The 19,651-nt window shown below is 39.9% G+C and overlaps 1 protein-coding gene across 11 annotated transcripts in view; it reads right to left on the bottom strand.

Moving 5' to 3' along the window:
• Acaca (acetyl-CoA carboxylase alpha) overlaps positions 1 to 19,651 on the bottom strand; it is a 262,246-nt gene that overhangs the window by 92,905 nt on the left and 149,690 nt on the right. For 7 of the 11 annotated variants that reach the window (XM_087574065.1, XM_087574067.1, XM_087574070.1 and 4 more), the window contains 6 exons: positions 12,440 to 12,463; positions 9,772 to 9,915; positions 8,730 to 8,826; positions 7,835 to 7,942; positions 3,056 to 3,112; positions 2,528 to 2,572 (listed from right to left, as the gene is read on the bottom strand). In XM_087574065.1, coding sequence (XP_087430191.1) covers positions 2,528 to 2,572; positions 3,056 to 3,112; positions 7,835 to 7,942; positions 8,730 to 8,826; positions 9,772 to 9,915; positions 12,440 to 12,463 — 475 coding nt within the window. The remainder of the gene's footprint in view (positions 1 to 2,527; positions 2,573 to 3,055; positions 3,113 to 7,834; positions 7,943 to 8,729; positions 8,827 to 9,771; positions 9,916 to 12,439; positions 12,464 to 19,651) is intronic. The other 4 variants (XM_087574066.1, XM_087574072.1, XM_087574075.1 and 1 more) reach the window with 1 other exon arrangement.

Here is a 19,651-nt window from a genome sequence, read left to right as displayed (position 1 = left end):
GTAGCCCTCACTGAACTGGAGCTCAGCTCTGTAGACCAGACTGGCCTTGAACTCAGAGTTCACCTGCCTCTGCCTCTCTAGTGCTGGGATTACAGGTGTTCACACTGCCCAGCTCTGAGTCCCTCTTTCTTGTCTGGCTCTCATTTGTCTTGTGGTTCTAGGGTAGTCAGAAAGATCCATGACTTTGAAAGAGAAGTTTGTATCAGTCCTCACCAACCAATGTAGTGGTTAGCAAAACTTAGTAACCTTTCTCCTCTCCTTGCCGCACTAGGGACACTCTCTGTCCTGTTCAGTAATGCAGGAATTTCACAGTGTAGAACAGAGGAGGCTGCATGCATCACTGTGGATTACCAAAAAGCCAGGGAGATCAAGGGATTCATCTCTAACACTCCTGGAAAGCCTCCTCTTTTTCACACTACACTAACTATAGGCCAAGCACACATCAGACAATATGACAGAGGCTAAGCACTCTTCACGAATGGCAAGCTGCCACCAACGGAAAACTCTGAGAAGCACCAGGACTGTATTCCTGCGCTTGTACAACTCCTGTCAAGGCTCCCTGGCAGTTCAGTATTAAGTTGCCCTTGCCCCCTGCAAACCCAGTAATCATTTCTAAGAAGCCAAACAGAAAATTCAGCCCACAACAAAACTTTGAATGTTCACTAGGCTCTAAGCAGCCTTTCTTCATTCAAACAGTGAAGGCGTTTATAATCTAACTCATTTGCCACTTGATGTTACTATAAATCAAACCTGGACGATAGCAGCCAGAAGGCCAGCCTGCTAGCCTCATTAACTAAGAGATTTGAGTTGTACACATCCCTATGCAACCTAAATTCAGAAATATGAGGACAGCAGGAAGAAAAAATATTAAAGTAGTTCAGACTCTAGGGCAGATTGAGAAATGAGGTTATTTTTGTTGCTGTTATTGTGGTTGTTGTAGTTCGTATACATTTTATATCTATAGTTCAAATAAAAAATGTTAATGAGAACAATAAATTTTGTTCTTTTGAAAAATTTAGGGGACAGTTTTATTTAACCCTGGAATACTACAGGAAAGCAGTCACTGGACTGTACGTGTGATGACACTAAATGCACTCTAAGCAAAAAAGTAAAATAACTTTCCAAATTCATGTCGCCCTCTTTAATAATATGCTGGAATTCCAATGTCCGGGATAAAGAAGTGAGCTTGCTAACGGCTCAGAAGCCTAGCCCAATTCTGATACACACCCAGGGCCTGGCTTCTGCCATGTGTACCTTAGTTCTGATAGCATCTACCAGCCAGTGTTTATTCATGGGCACTCAGAGTCTATCCCCAAGTATCAATTTTATTCTCTAAGCTCCTGATTTTTCTTCCTAAAGCCCCAGGGTTCTCTCTAAGCTCCTCATACTTCTCCACTGACTCCTGCTTCCTATCTGAAGTTATTGATTGATGTCTACCTGCACTCTGCTGGATTTCCTGACATCAATAACACAAGCGAGTTGTGTAGTCCACAACATTTCCTAAAGCATTTCAGAAAAATCTTAGCTATTGAGCTTGCGGGGTAGGCTCTCTCGCTGCTCTATAGACTGGACAGAGCTGCAAGCTGACTGTATGAGGAAAGACAAAATAGCAAAGGCCTTGAGTGGAGGAAGCCCTTTCCACAACACAAAAAATGTTGCCTGATCCTTCTTACAAATGAGCAGTACTTGAATAGTAAGCTTAATTATTTTAACTCTCAATAAACAAAAACAGTAAAAATGTTCTCAGAAAAAAACAAGACTTCCTAACACCCTTGCAATCTTACTTAGTTACAAGAAGCAATTTGTAATGAAACATTTTGTCTACAGTCAGTCATTCTGAGTGACACCATGAATACAGGCTAGGTTTCTGGTTCTGACCATACCGGTTGTGACCTCTGAGTAAACTGAAGTTTAGAGCCTAGTATTAGCTTAACTTTCTTTCCAATAAAAAGCCCTAGCCTCACAAATATACAGAGTTCATTCAGTTAAATGGGAAAGCAAAGAGAAAGTTTAGTATTCATTTCTGCTCTTAGAACTAAGACAGAACGAATTTTAAACAATGAATCACTGGCCTTCCTGATATCAGAACCTGCATCCATTTCTAGTAAGAACCAAGTGCAGCAGCTGCTGCTTTCTTACTGACTGTGTACGGCCTGTGTAGGGAAATGACCGCTGAGTTCCTGTTTCTTCTTCATCAGAGGCAACGTCCACACTCATCCTTATCTATGTCTATGAGACTTCTAAAGCAGAGCTTAAAAGAAAAAGGAAACTTAACCTAGAATAGTAGATAAAATTAAAAACTCACTCCTAGGGGCTGGGGATTTGGCTCAGTGGTAGAGCGCTAATCTAGGAAGCGCAAGGCCCTGGGTTCGGTCCCCAGCTCCGGAAAAAAAGAACCAAAAAAAAAAGAAAAGAAAAAAAAAAAAAACCTCACTCCCATACTTTAGAAGGTTGATTGTCATCTAGCCCTTCCAAATAACTCAGCCATATTCAGACAAAACCTTGTACAGTCGACACTTTTACTTACATGAAATCTCTGATCCACCTCACAGTTGACTTGTTTTCTGAAATCCTTTCAAATAAAAAAGGGGGAGAAGACAGAAAAGAATAAATGACCAGTTAATAAAAATTAGTAAATTAGGCAATTAATAAAAATACTAAAAATAGGGGCTGAGGAGATGGCTCAGAGGTTAAGAACCTGACTGCTCTTCCAGAGGTCCTGAGTTAATTCCCAGCAACCACATGGTGGCTCACAACCATCTGTAGTGGGATCTGATGCCCTCTTCTGGTGTGTCCGAAGACAGCTACAGTGTACTCGTATAAATAAAAATAAATGAATCTTTTTAAAAAATACTAAAAATAAACTAAGTAACAGATGCTAAGTTCCCAGAATTTCAAATATTATCAAAAGCTGTTTTAAAAATTAAATTTATAGAGAAATAGTAATTTCTTTGTATAGAGTCTATAAATAACACATTATTGAAACCCCATTTCTTATCTTTAAGATTGTGATGGCAATATAAATACTAGGCAGAGATAATCCATGTGTCAATACCTTTTGTGCAACTAGGAACGTAAGTCGCCGGATCCCATGCTCAACCAGAGTAGCTTTCTATGAAAAAAAAAAAAAAACATACAAAACATAAGATAGATGACAACTAAAATTTTACCTTATTTAGTCTTTACAACATTCTGACTGGAATAAGCATCCTTTCTGGAATACAAACCTTATCTCGAACCTTCAAAATTAGAAATAAATTTGAACATTGTTCCTGGGATTAAGTGTTAAAAAATAGATGTTATATTGATCAGGAGAGAACAGAAAGAGAACTTTGTAGAGAAGCAAGGGCCATATGAAGTCTTAGAACCAATTTACCTCAAGGTAAAGCATAGCATAGGGGAAAACATCTCTAGAGGGATTGTCTAGATCAGCTTGGTCTGTGGGCATGTCAGTATGAGGGAATTTTAAAAAATGGCTTATTTTATTTTTATTTTCTGGCATGGGTATTTCACCTGAGTGTCTATGTGTGCATCACATGTATGCAGCGCTCAAGGAGGCCAGAAAAGGACACCAGCACTCCTAGAACTGGAGATGCAGATGGCTCTGGGAATCAAACCCAGGTTCACTGGAAAAGCACAGTGTTCTTAGCCCCTGTATGGGGGAATCTTGATTACACTAACTGAGGTGGGAAGGCCTGCCCGATGTGAGTCAGTTTTCTTTAATGATGTGAACCCTGGTAGTTTGAGTACACTCCAGGGGCAAGAAGAGGAGGAGGAACAGGAGGAGGAGGAGGAGGAACAGGAGAAGGAGGAAGACTTAAAGTGAGGTGAGGGAGTAGTGAGATGAGTGGTAGGTAGAGATGAATGTGATCAGAGTAGATTGGCTAAAATTCTCAAAGAATTAATAAAAATATGATTTGGGAGCTGGAGAAATGGCTCACCAGTTAAAAGCACGTATTGTTCTTCTGAGGACTAGAGTTCAGGTCCCAGCACCCTTATTGGGCAGCTTACAACTATCTGTAAATCCAGCTCCAGAAGGATCTAAAAACTCTAGCCTCAGTGGGCACCTGCAATTGTATGTATATCCTCAGACAGACAGACACATATACACACGATTTAACATGTATTTCTTTAAAAGTGTAAGTATATCAAAGCTTCAGGCTTGGCAGCACATGTCTGTAATGCCAGCATTCAGGAGGCTGTGGGAGGGGGACCAGTCACTACAGAGACAACCTAGACTAAAGCAAGCTGCTGTCCTTAAAAGCTGGGCACTCAAAACAACTTTTAACAAGATTTTAAATGTTGATCTCATTCATAGATCCACTTGGTATAGGCAAATAAGATGTTAGAAATCAACAGAAAACACTGGCTTCAAGATAGCCTCTTAAATAAGTCTTGAACTCACAAACCTAAACCTTCCTCAAAGGGGTACTGTTCATTTACTTCAAAAAGCAAACAAACAGTAAGGGTTATATGTCTTTAAAGGCCATTACAAAGGCGCTACCTAGTAATAAGCAGGAAAGCAATCTCACCAACTGAATGAGTTGGGAGAATTCATGAATAACACAAAGAAAAACATAGGTGGATTTTTACAGTCCTCAGCAAGACTGTAGCTTGAAGACATCCCTTACTATATAAATTGAACAGTTTATAATCAAGTTCTTTTTTAATCATTAAAATTACATTTATTGAAATTGGAGAGATGAGTCAATGGTTAAAAGCACTGGCTTTTCTTCCAGAAGACCTAGATCCAATTCCCAGCACCCACATAGCTCACTCCCAGCTATAAATTCAGTCCTAGGGTACCCAACATTCTCTTCTAGTTTCCATAGGCCATAGATGTGGCACATAAACATACATGTAAGCAGTACACTCATAGACATAAACTAAAATTAAAAAACTGCATTTACTATTTGTGTGTTTGTGTCTATGTTGACTGATCGGAGGTCCTTGGCTTGGTGGCAGATGTCTTTACCCACTTAGCTATCTTGCCAGCCTCCAGTTCCTAACATTCATTAATAGATAGGATTTTTTTTAATGTAAAGTGGTTTTTTTCTTATAAAGAAGCATGTTTCTAGGAAATTTCCTCCTATTTCTCATTCCTACTATGATATTACTGAGTACTAGCATTGCTATTATTGATAGCATAAGCAAAAACTAATAGGGAAAATATATTTTCTATAAACAAACTTCCTTGATAAATTTCTAGGTCAAATATAAGTAAATTTTAGTGTAACATTTAAAGATTATCCACATTGTCATCACACTCTTCAGTGTATGAAAACAAATTCTGACATTACAAAAAGCAGTGTGCTAACGAGAGGAGATCTGGAGATGTTCTTTCTCTCAGTATGCTGAACAACAGACGCTCTGCAGACACCAACAGAGAATCCCACTACAGCTGAGTCCTTCAAAGACAAGCATCAATAGCTATGTTCTGGCGAGGGAAGAAAATAACTTTAATAATGCCATGATTTAAAATCAAAATTGTTATTGCTTTTAAAATTCCACAAGTGGCTGACAATAACAGCAGAGCAACAGGATTCTGATTACATTGTAATAATGCGGGTCTCACAGCAAGTCCACAGCTATTACCCAGCGATTAGGCGTCATCACCTGGAGAAACTCCATTTACACTGACTGCTTCAATCTCCTCCACAAGTCATTTACAAATATATGATCCTAATTTCTATGAGAAAAAAAGGACATGCTGGGACTAGAAGATTATTTGGACAATTTGGATCAACCTATTTGATAGTTTAATGTGTGCCTTAAAAAAAACTTTTTTTCTAAACTGCTACAAGTATGATTATGAAGTGAGAAACAAAACGAGTTATCACTCCTGTTTTTTTCTTCAAAATTGCTTTTTCCCTCCTTCTCTTACATCTATTTAAAAATGTGAAGATGAAAATAGCATCTGTTCTAAGATAAGCATCTTACCTTTCTCTAGGCTCACAGAGTTAGCATCTGCCCTACCCTTCTAAATGCCTCAGGCAAGGACACCAGACTTCCCTAGCCTCAGTGTGAGAATGGAAGGACCTCTTTGGATCTCTGTATAAAGGTAAGCAATCCGTAGGTCATAGGAAAACAAAAAGCCTGAAGTTGTGAAAACACAATCACATATAGGTAATTCACACTAGACAGTAACTCTCACCGACTTACTTAAGTGGCTGCTGCCAGGCCACTGAGGTTACTGTGGGCACTGGGCACCTAAAGACAGTACACACCTTCTATAGAGAAAAATTACCAATCCATCGAAATTATTTGCTTCTCTGGAAGTACAATCTCCTTGTGTTGGCCACTGCAATCTCAACTTCAGTTTACCTGCTCTGAAGTGTCAGAGTAAATGCTGACTCATGTTAATGACTTCATCACCATTTCCTGACGAGCTATCTACCATGAGCATCTACCTGATCTGAATGTCAAGGCCACTAACTTTCTTAGAGTGATGAATTAAGTTTCAAAATATCTACTGAGTTCTTCAGAACAAGCACTAAGAGCTGTCCCTGCAAATGTAACATAAGGGTGTGGCCATTAAAGGCTGTTTTAAGAGCTTTGGCAACTGTCACATAGCCTGAATACAGTTCGGTAGTAGAACAGTTGCCTGGTTTGCAGAGGGCCTGGGACTTCTATTCCCCCATACTACTACTACTGTTGATTGATGACTGTCTTAAACATGTCTCTTCAGTTCCCCTAACTAGATTCTACGGGGGTAAAAATGTACCATTTTCCAAATCTCCGAGATCTGGAATGAAAGCCTTAGCCCCATCATCGCCCACCTGGTTGTACAGCAGTATTGATTAACCTCTCAGAACTTGAGCTTTTCCATGTGTACAACCAGAGTTGTAACACCTGATCCATGTAAAATTTGTGAGATTACAAAAGTGCAAATAAATTGAGGTAAAATTTTTATAAATCAATATCATTGTTGTTGTTTTTAAAATGTAAGCTGGTGGCTTACATGTTTAATCCCAGCACTTAAGAGGCAGAGGAAAGTGGATCTCTGTGAGTTCAAGGTCAGTCCATAGAGCTAGTTCCAGAACAGCCAGGGCTACACAGAGAACCACCATCTTAGAAACCAAAATCCAAAACCAAACAAACAAACAAAGGTAAGATGCCATTTATCCCAAATACATGGGACGCAAAGGCAGGTATTCTGAGTTTGAGGCTAACCTGGTAGACACAGTGAGTTCCAGGAAGTCAGAGCTACAGAGTCATCTTGTCTCAGAAAATCACAACAAAATGTCAAAATAACAACAACAGACTCTACACACACACACTCACACATTTGTATGTATGTAAGCTGATGGAGTAGTAATTTTTCCACTCAAATGACAAAAAAAAAAAAAAAAAAAACACCAAAGAGGAATCTGTAAGTACTGCAAAGTATCTAAGGGGATGGGGGACAAGAACAGAGGAAGACCCTGCATGGGGTGCTTTGAGCACATGTAGAGCTCATCTCATTCATACATATATATATATATATATATATATATATATATATATATATATATATATATATTTTTTTTTTTTTTTCCAAAACAGGTGACAGGAATGAACAACAAATGTTCAAACTGAAACTCTAAGAGAGTTGGAAACGTATTTTCTTTGAAAACATTTGAATATCTGAGGCTTGTCATAAAAAGATAAACATTATAGATCATTAAATTAACTTGGAAATTTTTTCCTGAAGGCAAAGCTAGCCACAGTCTTGAGAGTTATAATAAAAGCCACAGTAATGATAAACCTTACAGGTAGAAAACGATGGAGAGAAGGCTGTGAAGCAGCCAGCAGAAAGGAGCCACCCCCAGCTTTTCCCCACTTGAGCACTCACATTCTGTTGGGTGAACTCTCTGAACATAGCTGCAAGCCTGTCATCCTCAATATCGCCATCAGTCTTGATAGCCACATTCAGAATATGTATTGGTTCGTCCCTGGGGACCTGTAACCCAAGAAGACAGACCAAGGGGAACGATGAGGCTGGCTGCTGCAGGGGCTGGAAGAAGTCACCTGCTAGAGCAAAGGCATACACACACCCACAGGACATTCTGGTTTGCTACTCTGTAGGAATAAGCACACTCAAACTACTGCCCGACTGTCACAGCGGAGTTAAATAAAGCACATAAGACATCAAATGCTGTAGTCTGAGGTGACTTCAAATCCTGACATGAACTTGAAAGTCAGTTTCTCTATTTTTTCACCAACAAAATGGGGTGAGTGAAACAATCTACACAAGGGGAAGGAAGCACTGGAACAGTGTCCCACTTACTACACTTACAGCTTACCAAATGATGCATTTACCAAACCATGGGAAAATAATGGAGGGAAAGAACAGAATATTCATCTATTGAGAAATTAAAGAAGGGACTTAATAAAAGGACACCTTTAAAAACAAAATGTACAACTCCACCATTTCCTAAGGACTATAAAAGACATAAGCTATCTTTGCATGGGAACTCAAGTAACTAAAGTAATCTTTAAAGCAACACTAGGAGACCCAGAGGCAGTTCTAATGGGTGCACATAGAATGGAGCAGTCTCTATTATAGACTTCATTTAGAATTTATATCCATTTATTTTTAAGTATTTTGAGACATACAAAATCAAGTAATAAACATAAGTATAAAAAGCTGAATTCTTCTCATAATAATTTCAAAGTCAGAAAAATATAGTATAATGTAAGCCCCACATCTGAGAGTACAAAGTGGTCGTCCGAAGGGAGTACCATACCTTGTCCTCATCATAGAGTGAAGTGTGACCGGACTCTGGGAATGTGGGGCTTTGGGGTGGGGAGTCGCAGAAGCAGCCCATTACTTCATCAAAGATCCTAAAAAAAGACACCAGAGAAACGTGCACAATAGAAACCCAGTGGCAGGAAACCAGTGCCGCTACGGTAGCTTAGGCTGAAAGAGTAACCTACCCTACCGTGCTCGACAGTCGGCAAAATAGAAACACCAGTAACTAGCGAGGACAAGCAAAATATCTCCAAGTGGCAGAAATTAGGAGGATGGATTGTTTAAACTTTAATAAACCATATATATTTTTCTTTTAAAAATGATATAAAGCTCGTTTGCTTTGTTTTGTTTTCATGTGTAAGATATGTGTGGTGCTGTCGCCATCGCTCTTAAAGTGGCAGAAGGAGCCGGGACGGGAGCAGTGACAGGCCAATGTAATTACCCCTCCCCCTAGGGTAATGCATCAGTATACATCAAGAGATAGATGCTGAATGCATTTAATCAAAAGATGTATCGTCTCCAGTGGGGCTCACTCTAGTGTTGTGTTTAATTTCTCCTGACATTTCACTCATCACAGAGCAGACAGCTTCTTCTGTTAGCTCCCGAGGAAAGGATGATTTTGTTTGTTTGTTTCTTTTCCTGTTTTGTTTTCCTTTGAACCAGGCTTTATACTGGAAGGAGAGGTTAAATGAGGAGTAGAAATTGGAAGATCTCGGCTGGGGATTTAGCTCAGTGGTAGAGCGCTTACCTAGGAAGCGCAAGGCCCTGGGTTCGGTCCCCAGCTCCGAAAAAAAAGAACCAAAAAAAAAAAAAAAAAAAAAAAAGAAATTGGAAGATCTCTCTCTCTCTCTCTCTCTCTCTCTCTCTCTCTCTCTCTCTCTCTCTGAGGACATATGGACATATACAATGCAAGCTGTATCTCTTTGCTATTTCATGGCTCTTCAGGGTAATCTTTATTTTTTCAGAAAAGTTAGACCTCCAAAAAAACTAGAGGTCCATGGCTTCCCTTGTACAGACACAGTCCTATAATGCCTTACCTGACGAAATCTTCAAAGGTCCGGAAAGAGACCATCCCGCCCATGCGTTGACAAGGTGGTGTGAAGGCGTTGTCCAACAGAACATCGCTGACACTAGCTACATGAGTCATGCCGTAGTGGTTGAGGTTGGAGGCAAAGGACATTCTAAACAGTGATTCAATCAAGCGCATTAGAAAAGGAGCACGGACTGGGAGGCTAACCAAGGGGAAGGGTGTATGGAGCAAACGTCATGTGGGTGGGTCAGGTTGCAGAGCAGATATGGTTTTCACCCACCACAGATAGAGCTGTGGTAAGATTCCTGTTTCATTTGAGTTTCCCAGCACTATTGCTTTATCACTCCAAAATTTGATCAGACAGAAATCTAAGGACCACCAGAAATTGTGTGGTAGTCTTTAACCCAATGATATATTGGATGAATGAGCAGTACATAGGGGTTAAAAACCATCCTGCATCCTCCCCGTCTCCTTTCTTCCTTTAGAAAACAGTAGGCAAGCCAAGTGAGGTGCAGCTATTTAATATTTAAGATACTTCCCCCTTTAGAAATAGATTAAACATCCCCAGATACAGCTTTATTAATATCAAAGAATAATTCTAATGAAGAAGAATGAAGTGGTTTAGTAAATAACGATAGCAAGTTATCATTTATGGAACAGAAGTCCTCAAAGGGCACTTTATTGAGGTAGTTACCTTTTCCTTTGGTTGACTGACAGATATTTATTGATTATAGTTCTTCCTTTTTGAAAGAATTTAAACCCACATAGCAAAAATTCCTTTTTATATTTAAGCACATTTGAACTACAGCAAAAATATCCCAACCAAAAGCCTTATTAACTTCTAGCAAGGTACAAAGGTAGAGCATTCGTCTCAAAGTATGTGTAAGCATGACAATCAGTTGCTAAATGGAGATGCTTCAAGGGAACTGAATTGATTTGTTCAATCTAACTCCATAATGAATATGAACATCCTTTGATGCATCTCGGCTGATTGTACTCGTAAATAATATCATAAGGTATTTCTGAATGACCAATCAGGACAGCCTGCTAGGAAGGACCAAGCTAAAGGATGCCTCCAGGATTTGTCTGATATTTTACTGGCGTATTGACCTGAAGCAAATTGAGATTGAGATGATGAGGCCTGCTCTTTAGAAAACTATTCACAACTCTCGCTGAAGAACACCACCTGCAGTGCTGCAGGAGGGAGAGAGCAACATGAGCTTGAGATCGAGGCTCACAACAAGTTGTGTTTATACATGGATGCTTTACAAGGGAGGGTACTGCTCACACAGACTAAAGAGACTGACACTCCAGGGTCTTATTCTTTTTGTAATGAGGACAATCGGACAGAACTCCAGCATTTAATAGTATTTGAAAACAGAAGGCAGAGTGAGAGAGGAAGCCATTGATACCATGGGTGAAACAAACAATGAAGCACACATCAAGCAAGTCTTACACATGGTGCTCACTAGAAACAGGGGTTCTGAGCTGCATGAACTCAGAAGTGCTATTACCCTGATTTCTAGGTCACCAAGTATACTTATGCAATGGGCAAGTTTGTGAGGCGCCTTCTCCACCTGTTTATTATCAGACAGGAAAGAGAAAAAGTTCCAGATAACATTTGAAGGAACCTCTAAACAAGCTAACAGGCTGTGTTTGTGGCAAACATGGGGTTAAATGTATTTTTCACTTGACAGACCCCATGGGAAATACATACAAGATTCAGTTTCCCTCTATCTCTATGCTCATGGGCCAGAACAGCTAAGGTTGGCAGATCTGAACCAAGCTTCCCTCTCTGAGGGAAAACCAAGGGGGCTGCACAAACACTTTCCACATTTAAATAAAGCCGTGGGGCTATAATTTGTTTTAATTATTAGTATTTTAAAGGGAAGAAAAAAAGATGTAAGCCTATAAATATCGTCACATGTAGCATCTATAGAGCGTTTGCCACCAACTTGTCACTGCCTTAGCACTTTCTGGATTCCGTCCAATCAGAACTGCTGTCCTCTCAAACTTGCATGTGACCTTGCTTGGCTGAGGAAGCTGGAGAAACGTGAAACACATACTGAAATGCCACTTGCATTGTATTGCCTTGGGAACTTCTTCACACAGCTCAAAGTAACAAAACTTAATACACTTTTCCCATGCTAATCTTACAGATATGAAATAAAATGACTTTTAAATCATGGTAGCACTTTAACACTTTCAAAAAACAGTTAACAAACTGATAAAACATGAGATCAGCTATTTCTGGAATTTTACTCCTCTAAAAGGAGAAGCAAATTAGAGAAACTAATACTGTGAATGTCTGCCAGGCTAAGAATAATCTTAAGGGTTTCTCCTCTGAAAGCCGCAACTGTAATGAGAGCTCAGCAAGATGTTGCCAGCAGTGCTGAACATGAGGCTGTCAACAGGCTCGCTCCCTCTCACACAGAGCTCAACGGGGTCTCTGCCACACTGACGCTTTCCAAGTACTTTTGGAACAGCTGAAGACATGTTTTCTGGACAGAAGAGTAGCTCAGTATGTCCGAGGGGAAGCTGAGGATTTCCCAGCAGCAGATAACACATAAGCTGGTTGACTGTGGTAGGATCTCTTCCGTGTTTCACTACTCTGAGTTGAGGGTTTTTCTGGGGGGCAGTGCTTTTAATTGGAAAAGAAACTAAATATACGGTACCTGTTTAGCGTGGGGATGTTCCCTCTGTAATTAAACAACCACAGTTAGTTACTGATAGGTTAGCGAAAGCCATAGTAAAAGAATTGTCAGAGTAGATACAGGCCGGTCACCAGGAGCTCCAGTTTAGCAGCTCTGGCACCAGCAGACATAATTAAGTGCTCATTACCCTTCAACCCCCAGGGTACCTCCAAAGAGGCATCTTCCTGACCTACCTCACCACAGCAGCTGTTGAGGAGAGGGTCCAGATGTATCACCAGGGAGTTTTAAAAATAACTCTCATTACAAAATAATAATAATAATGTGGAATAGTGGTAAAACACAGACTGGTAAAGAGTCGGGCTTTAGTATATGGCACATTATCTTAACCTGCAACATGAAATATGATCTCTGACAAAATGCCTACAGTGTTCCTTGCTCCTATTACAAAGGACCAATCAGAAGTTGGTTCCACAGCTCCTCCTGCCTTATTGTTTTCCTGGAATATGTAATAAATGTGAGGAAATGAATCCAGTGATGCAGGCACCCTGAAATCCAGCCCCTCTTTCCCATTCTGAAAGGCAGCAGGTAGCCTAGGGCACAGGAGCTTACGGGCACTGAAAATCCTAAGGAAGCTAAGTTATACTAAAATTTGGTATAACTTGCTACAGTTAACATTCTTTAATTAAATGAATGTAAGATAACTATTTTTAATTATTATTAGCTTGAAAATTTTAGGCCTTTCACTAATAAAATAGTACCTAACTTTGACTAGTTTTAGAACTTCCTTATAAAGAAGTTGGCAAACTCATGGAGGAAAGATTGAGCCTAGTGGTGGAGGTGTGCCCACTTGGGAAGCAGAGACAGGTTCATCTCTGAGTTGAGGCCAGCTTGTCTACAGAGGGAGTTCAAGGACAGCCAAGGCTACACAGACAGAAACCCTGTCTTGAAAAATCATGAGGAAAAAAAAAAAAAAGAAAAAGAAAAAAAAGAAAGATTGAAATACACAAAGAAGAAATATGGCAAGACTTTTGCATTCTCTTTGGTATTTGAAACTATTTCTCAGAATTTTGATGTCAGACATTTCCAAACAGAAATGAATCAGACAAAAACTCTTACTTTCAATGTAAAAATGGCAAAGGAATGTCACCCACCATCTAGGGGTACTGCGGGCGGCTGACTGGCTGATACCTTAACCTTACACTCCTTCATCAGCACTGAGTCGTTATTGCGGTTTTCTGGCACACAGAAGACTTAATGGGCAGGGCATGCTGGGAGGTGCTGATGATGTGTGGGAATAAGGATCACGTAGGAGAATGATACACTTTCCACGGCAGTGAAGGGAGCAGGGGAGACTCTACTGGCCATATAAATAAAAGGTTGTGGCATATCACTGGACACAAACTGTATGCCTCATGTGATTTGTGACCAGCAATGCTCTTTGCATCAAACCTGTTTCAGAGTGAGCTCATAAGACAGCAAGAGCTACTTGGAGTACAAACCCTGAACCTTTACTGTCTGGATTCCTTGAGCTCTCACTTAGAGGAGAACGGGCTTTATTCATGAGAGATGCTTAATTCTAATATACTTGGCCCCCATGAACATAAAAATATGCAGATTCTACAGCAGAGCTGCCTGTGGTGGAACAGAAAGCTTACTGAAGAGAATTAAAAGAATACAGAGCGCCTTACTCTGTGATATAAAAGATCCTAAAGAATCTGCAGTCTCTTAAAAGGAACCTCAGTTCAGAGAGAAGAAACCTACAGCTAAAGCAATCTCTGGCTCCACTCATCTAGATTTGCAGAGTTTAGAAACCAGCGCAATGTCGTTTGTTAACCAACTTCTTAATAGACTCACTAGTCCCATAGCTACCCTAGCCTCTTAGGGCATCTCCATAGGATGAAGGCCGAGATTTCAGAAGAACAAGGCCTAACTTAAAAAGCACATCCGCTAACAACCAAAAGCCTGCTCTTCTCCACAGCAATTCTCGAGCTCTCACAGGGAGCCGCCTGCTGCTTTATCACAGAAGTACATACGACATATACATGGGGGCAGGGAGGGTAGGAAGAAAAAAAGAAAGAAACTAATTCTTAACATTGTCATTAAATTTTTAAAAAATGGCTCCAAGTCAACCATGTGAGAAGCAAGTTCAGCCAATTTATCCTCATTGGCAAATTAAGAATTTGGGGGTCATAAAAAGAGATGAACAAAAAGGGAAGACAAACTGTCCTGAAACAGGCCAATGCTTAGCCATTTCCTTAGGGTTTATTTATTTTATATAGGACCTATTAGAATAATTTAAGAATTTGATCAACACTGCCAACTATACAATATTTTGAGATACTGGAGGTCTACATCCATGACCAACACAAAAAACAAGCTAATGGTCAAATATTGTTTATAAAGCTAAAAATAATATTTGCCACATTCAGTTGTAGATTCATCATCTCTGATAAAGCAATCAACTATATTTTCAAGTACACAGATGGGTTATTAACTTCTCAATTCTGCAGTTTAAAATATTCAACACAGTTACTCTGATGTGTCTTCATTCATGTTTGGTAGCTACTGGACTCACTCTCCCTTTAGTAACTTAGAAGAGTTTACAGATACGACAACTGCACAACAAGATAGATACTGTTGTTCTCTATGATGCCACAAACTACAATCTGCACCTTATATATGCTCATCTCCATACTAGCATTCCACACAATAGAGGCTTTAAAGACAAGAGAATCTTTTGACTCCTGAGGTTTCTTCCGTTAAGCTATGTCTCATTTTATTTGCCTGCCTACCAAGTCTATGTAGGGAGCCTGTACAGACGTGAGGTCAGAGTTGCTATGTGCCAGCTGAATCCTTTTCCATTTAACAAACACTGACTTCTCTGGCAGTTGAAAGTTCTTTGAACCTGTATACCACCCCTCACATCTGAATTTCATTCTGCTTGATTTTAGATGGCCCTACATATATCTTTTATCATACAAAAATGTTCCTGGCTATTTTGTCTTCTAAGTTAAAGAAAAAGCAAAGTGAGCCCTATATGAAAATCACGGGGATGCATGCAAACAACCAGTGGTTGTTACATCAAGCTGTGACCAAAAGCCAGGACAGGGCAAAGCTTTTGAAATCAGGCAGCAAAGCAGAAACAGAGGAGGTGGGCTGAGTAACCTACTAGCAGCCAGTAACAACAGTACCGTAGAAGAAAGAGGAATTTAACTGGCTGTGACCAGTGGTGGTCTCTTCATGTGACTATATTTCAACAGAAGAATCCAAATCAAGAGTTGTAAAACATGTCTGAAACATGAATTTCCCTTGGTGTCCCTCCCCAACCTCCTCGCTGTTCAGATGCCCTGATTCCGGAAGTTGCAAAGCTTGAGTTTACAATAAAATGACCATTGCCTCATTCATTTGCAGTCTCTTCTAAGCCCCTTCTTTGCTCTGCTGGAAGACTGAGCCATTCCTGAAATAGGAATGCCAACAGGGCTACAGTACATTACTGCTGCCTGCTGTATAATTAGCTACAAACCCACAGCACAAAACTACAGGGATTTACAGGTGCCCTGGATTCTGCTTTTCCTTCCCCCCTGGAATCAGCTAGTCTTCCCTGACAAGACAGGACCTTGGGCAACCCTAATGATATACTGAGAGCTTTAAACTCGACTCTCCAATCTTACGAGTCCTGAGTGCCAAAATAACACAGCAGAGACAGGAAGCTGAGCCATGGACACAGGAAAGCACTTTGGTAAGCACTTAAACCTGCTGAGAATCTTCTCTTCTGCCAGATGCTTGCATCTTATCAGCAGACTACGCTGAGTGAAGAAAGCAAGCACTGTAGGATTATATCTATTTATAGCTCCTTCTAGCTTGCTAACTACAATCAAGTGCTCCCACTGATAAAACTCCTACAAGTTGGATGACTTTTGAGTATCTCAGTACTATCCAAAAGAGGATTCTAATCTCTGGATGTCAGAGATTTTCAAAGTCCTCAAGAATGAAAGCAGGCTGCTGATTAGTCACATGGAGAGCCTTTCATTTCTACCTTTCTGCAAAAATAAAAGATCTTGAGAACACTGAGCAACAGCTGAACACCTAAGGTGCCGAACCCCTGACCCAGTCGTGAACAAAATGTGCCATCAGGAGAGAGCACAGCTGACCTCTTCTGGAGGTGAGGCCCAAGAAAAGCACAGTACTTGAACCAAAGCATCTAACACAAATGAGGAAGATTTACAAGGACCAAGTAGGAAAGAACATGAAATGCAACTTAACTAAAGCATGAATTTCTACCTAAGAAATAGATGGAGACACTAGTAGGTCTTCACCCACTATAAAATATGTATAGGAATACACAGCAGTATATATACCTTCATCACCAACATCAACTTTGATACGTATATGAATGGTGAATTAATTAAAATTTTAAAAAAATTGATCAAGTTAACTACTGTGTATGACACACAAAATTTATTTTCAGTTTTTAATTTTGCACTCCCAGCTTGTCAACAATATAGTCATATGCTGTCAAAGCATAATGTCCTTTAGACAGATCTGTATAAAATAGGTATATTTTGGAATATTAACTACACAGAGTAACTGAAGAACATTAAATATGTTCAAGGTTAAGAGAAATCCTAATATCAAATCATCTAACAAACTGTCAAAAACAGAAGCATTAGGATAATGGTTCATATAACAGGCTTTGGCATTTTTAGCACCAGTGATACCATGGGATCACAAGTGGAAGGGAGTGGAATGGGAATGGGCTGGCTTGAGGGAAAGACAGGTTCAAACACACCTCAGGCTCTACACCCTAAGCCTCAAGAATGAGAAAACGGCAAATGACAGAAGCTTGAGCTCTAGGCTCAATCCATGTCAAGAACTGGCTGAGCTCACTGAGGAGCTGGGCTCACGAACTCTGAAAAGTTCCCTTGAGCTCCCTGAAGTAGCCAAGCTGTATCAAGTATCCTGCATCGACACAATGATTGAAGAATCTTACATACGTCTCAAGGATAACTGCTAAACAGCCACAAATCACAGTAAAGGGATGACACTTAAAGTTATACACAGACGCAAATAAAATCTAAATTCTAAGAAGGTTTAGAGGACCAGCAGGAGATATACCAAAAGAGACATGTGTCACAGGTTTCTGACTATTCTAGCTATTGTTCAAGAGAATGAGAAGAAGCAGGTAACTCCAGACCAGGCAGTAGTTGTTCCAGAGGACCTGAGTTTGATTCCCAGCACCCACATGGTGGCTCACAACCACTATTGAGCTGGTTTCAGAAGATCCAATTCCCTCTTCTGGCCTTTGAGGACACTGAGCATGGGCACAGTGCACAGGCATACATTGAGGCAAAACACCCACATATATAAAATAAAATAAACAGAATCTTAGGAAAAAAGCCTATGGAAGCTTTATAAGCCAATTAACCAAGTGTGCTAAAAAGGAGTCTGTTCTTGCTCAGAGCTGCTTTACTCATTCTAAGTGTGCTTTTGCCTATGCTCCAAGAATCTAAACGAGTCCTAACAAAACATGGACCTTCAATTCAAAAGACATCTGCATTTTCCTGAGCAAATGATGAGGAAAACAACACTGCTGCTGTCAGGTTACTGTCAGTTACCCGTGTTCTGGTGCATCCTATGGGAGTCAAATCACTAGGAAAAAACTGCAGTGGGAATCTGAGCAGGTAACCCCAGGCTTTGTTAGCTATGGCAGCTTACAAAGCCACCCTGACAAAGTGTGGGACAACATAAATCTAGAAAGAAAATGCAAACGTAACTGCTTATATAAAATGTGCATCTTTGGGGTTGGGGATTTAGCTCAGTGGTAGAGCGCTTGCCTAGCAAGCGCAAGGCCCTGGGTTCGGTCCCCAGCTCTGGGAAAAAAAAAAAAGAAAGAAAGAAAAAAACATAAAATGTGTATCTTCAAGCTAGATATGCTGGCGCAGGCCTATAATCCTCTCACTCAGCAAATGAAGGCAGGTGAATCTAGAGTTCAAAGTCATCCTGAGTTACACAGTAGTTACAGACCAGCCTAGGCTGAGGTTAAGAATTTTTCTCAAAATGATACCAGCCCCTAAAACATTTTCTTCTCAAAGAATTTTGTGTTAACCCCAATTGGGAGAAAAGGTTATAATTTGCTTTACATTGATATATGTATGACTTTCTGTATCTATATATCTATATCGTCTCTATTTTGAGAGTAATGGAGCATGTGTAAAATGTCATATAAATGTGCATCTGGTGTGGATAGTTCCTACAACTACTAATAATATCGACCTAAGACGTGTTTTTCTTCCTCTCTTCTAAGGACTATATCATAAATGTAACAAAAGGACTCAATATTATTATCCTAATGAAATTTTGGTCTAGATTTGAGCTGAATAATATGGCAGTAACCAGCTGAACATGGTTAGGGAATACTAGACATGTAACTGGTCTGTATGGAGATATGCTACCCAGGTAAAATTAACTCAACTTCAAGGACTGAGTATGAATAAGAAAATAAAAAATATTACACTAATAACTTTTATTATACATTTTAAAAGATAGTTCACATATATTGGTTCAAATGACTTATTAAAATTGTTTTTTTACACTTTCAAATGTAGTTCATAGGAAATTTAAAATTGTGTATGTGGTTTGCATTAGATTCAACTCTCAGTGCTGAACAGCAGAGGAACTTTACAGTCACAGGACCCTAATCCAAAATGAATCAGAGTTTGGAAGGCAGGATACCAATATATGCATTTTCAAGGTATTTCTTAAATAATTCCAATAATCCTTAGAACAGAATGCAAGAAAAATATTGAAGCTAGAAAAATTAGCTAAGCTTTTTATAAAGGTGACCAGGCTTATTGTAAATCTTCAGCCATTGTTTAGCTGCCAGGAGAAAGACTCCAAATCCTTGGAGTTTCCCAAGCAGTGGGAGTGTATTTTGTTATTCATGCATCCCATCTGAGCTTATGCTAAGAGGTCATGTGACTGCAGATAGAAGCTAGTCACTAGAAACACCAACTATGTGGTTAGAGGGTTATGGCTTTATGCTAACCTGACCTCTGGGGAGAAGAGATTGAGTACATTCATGTGGCCTATGATTTGCTCAATCGTGCCTATGAAATGAAACCTTGATAAAAATCTGACACAAGCTTGTTGGAGTTTCCTGGCTGGTGAACACATTGATGTGCTGAGAATGTGCTGTGCCTTGATTCTGCAGAAGAAGAACAAAGAAGCTGCATC

This window comes from Rattus norvegicus, chromosome 10, assembly GCF_021556685.1.
Source record: "Rattus norvegicus strain SHRSP/BbbUtx chromosome 10, alternate assembly SHRSP_T2T, whole genome shotgun sequence".
In the NCBI taxonomy this organism is placed as follows: Eukaryota; Metazoa; Chordata; class Mammalia; order Rodentia; family Muridae; genus Rattus; species Rattus norvegicus.
Note: the sequence above shows the minus strand (reverse complement) of the source record. Positions and strands in the feature narration are given on the sequence as shown.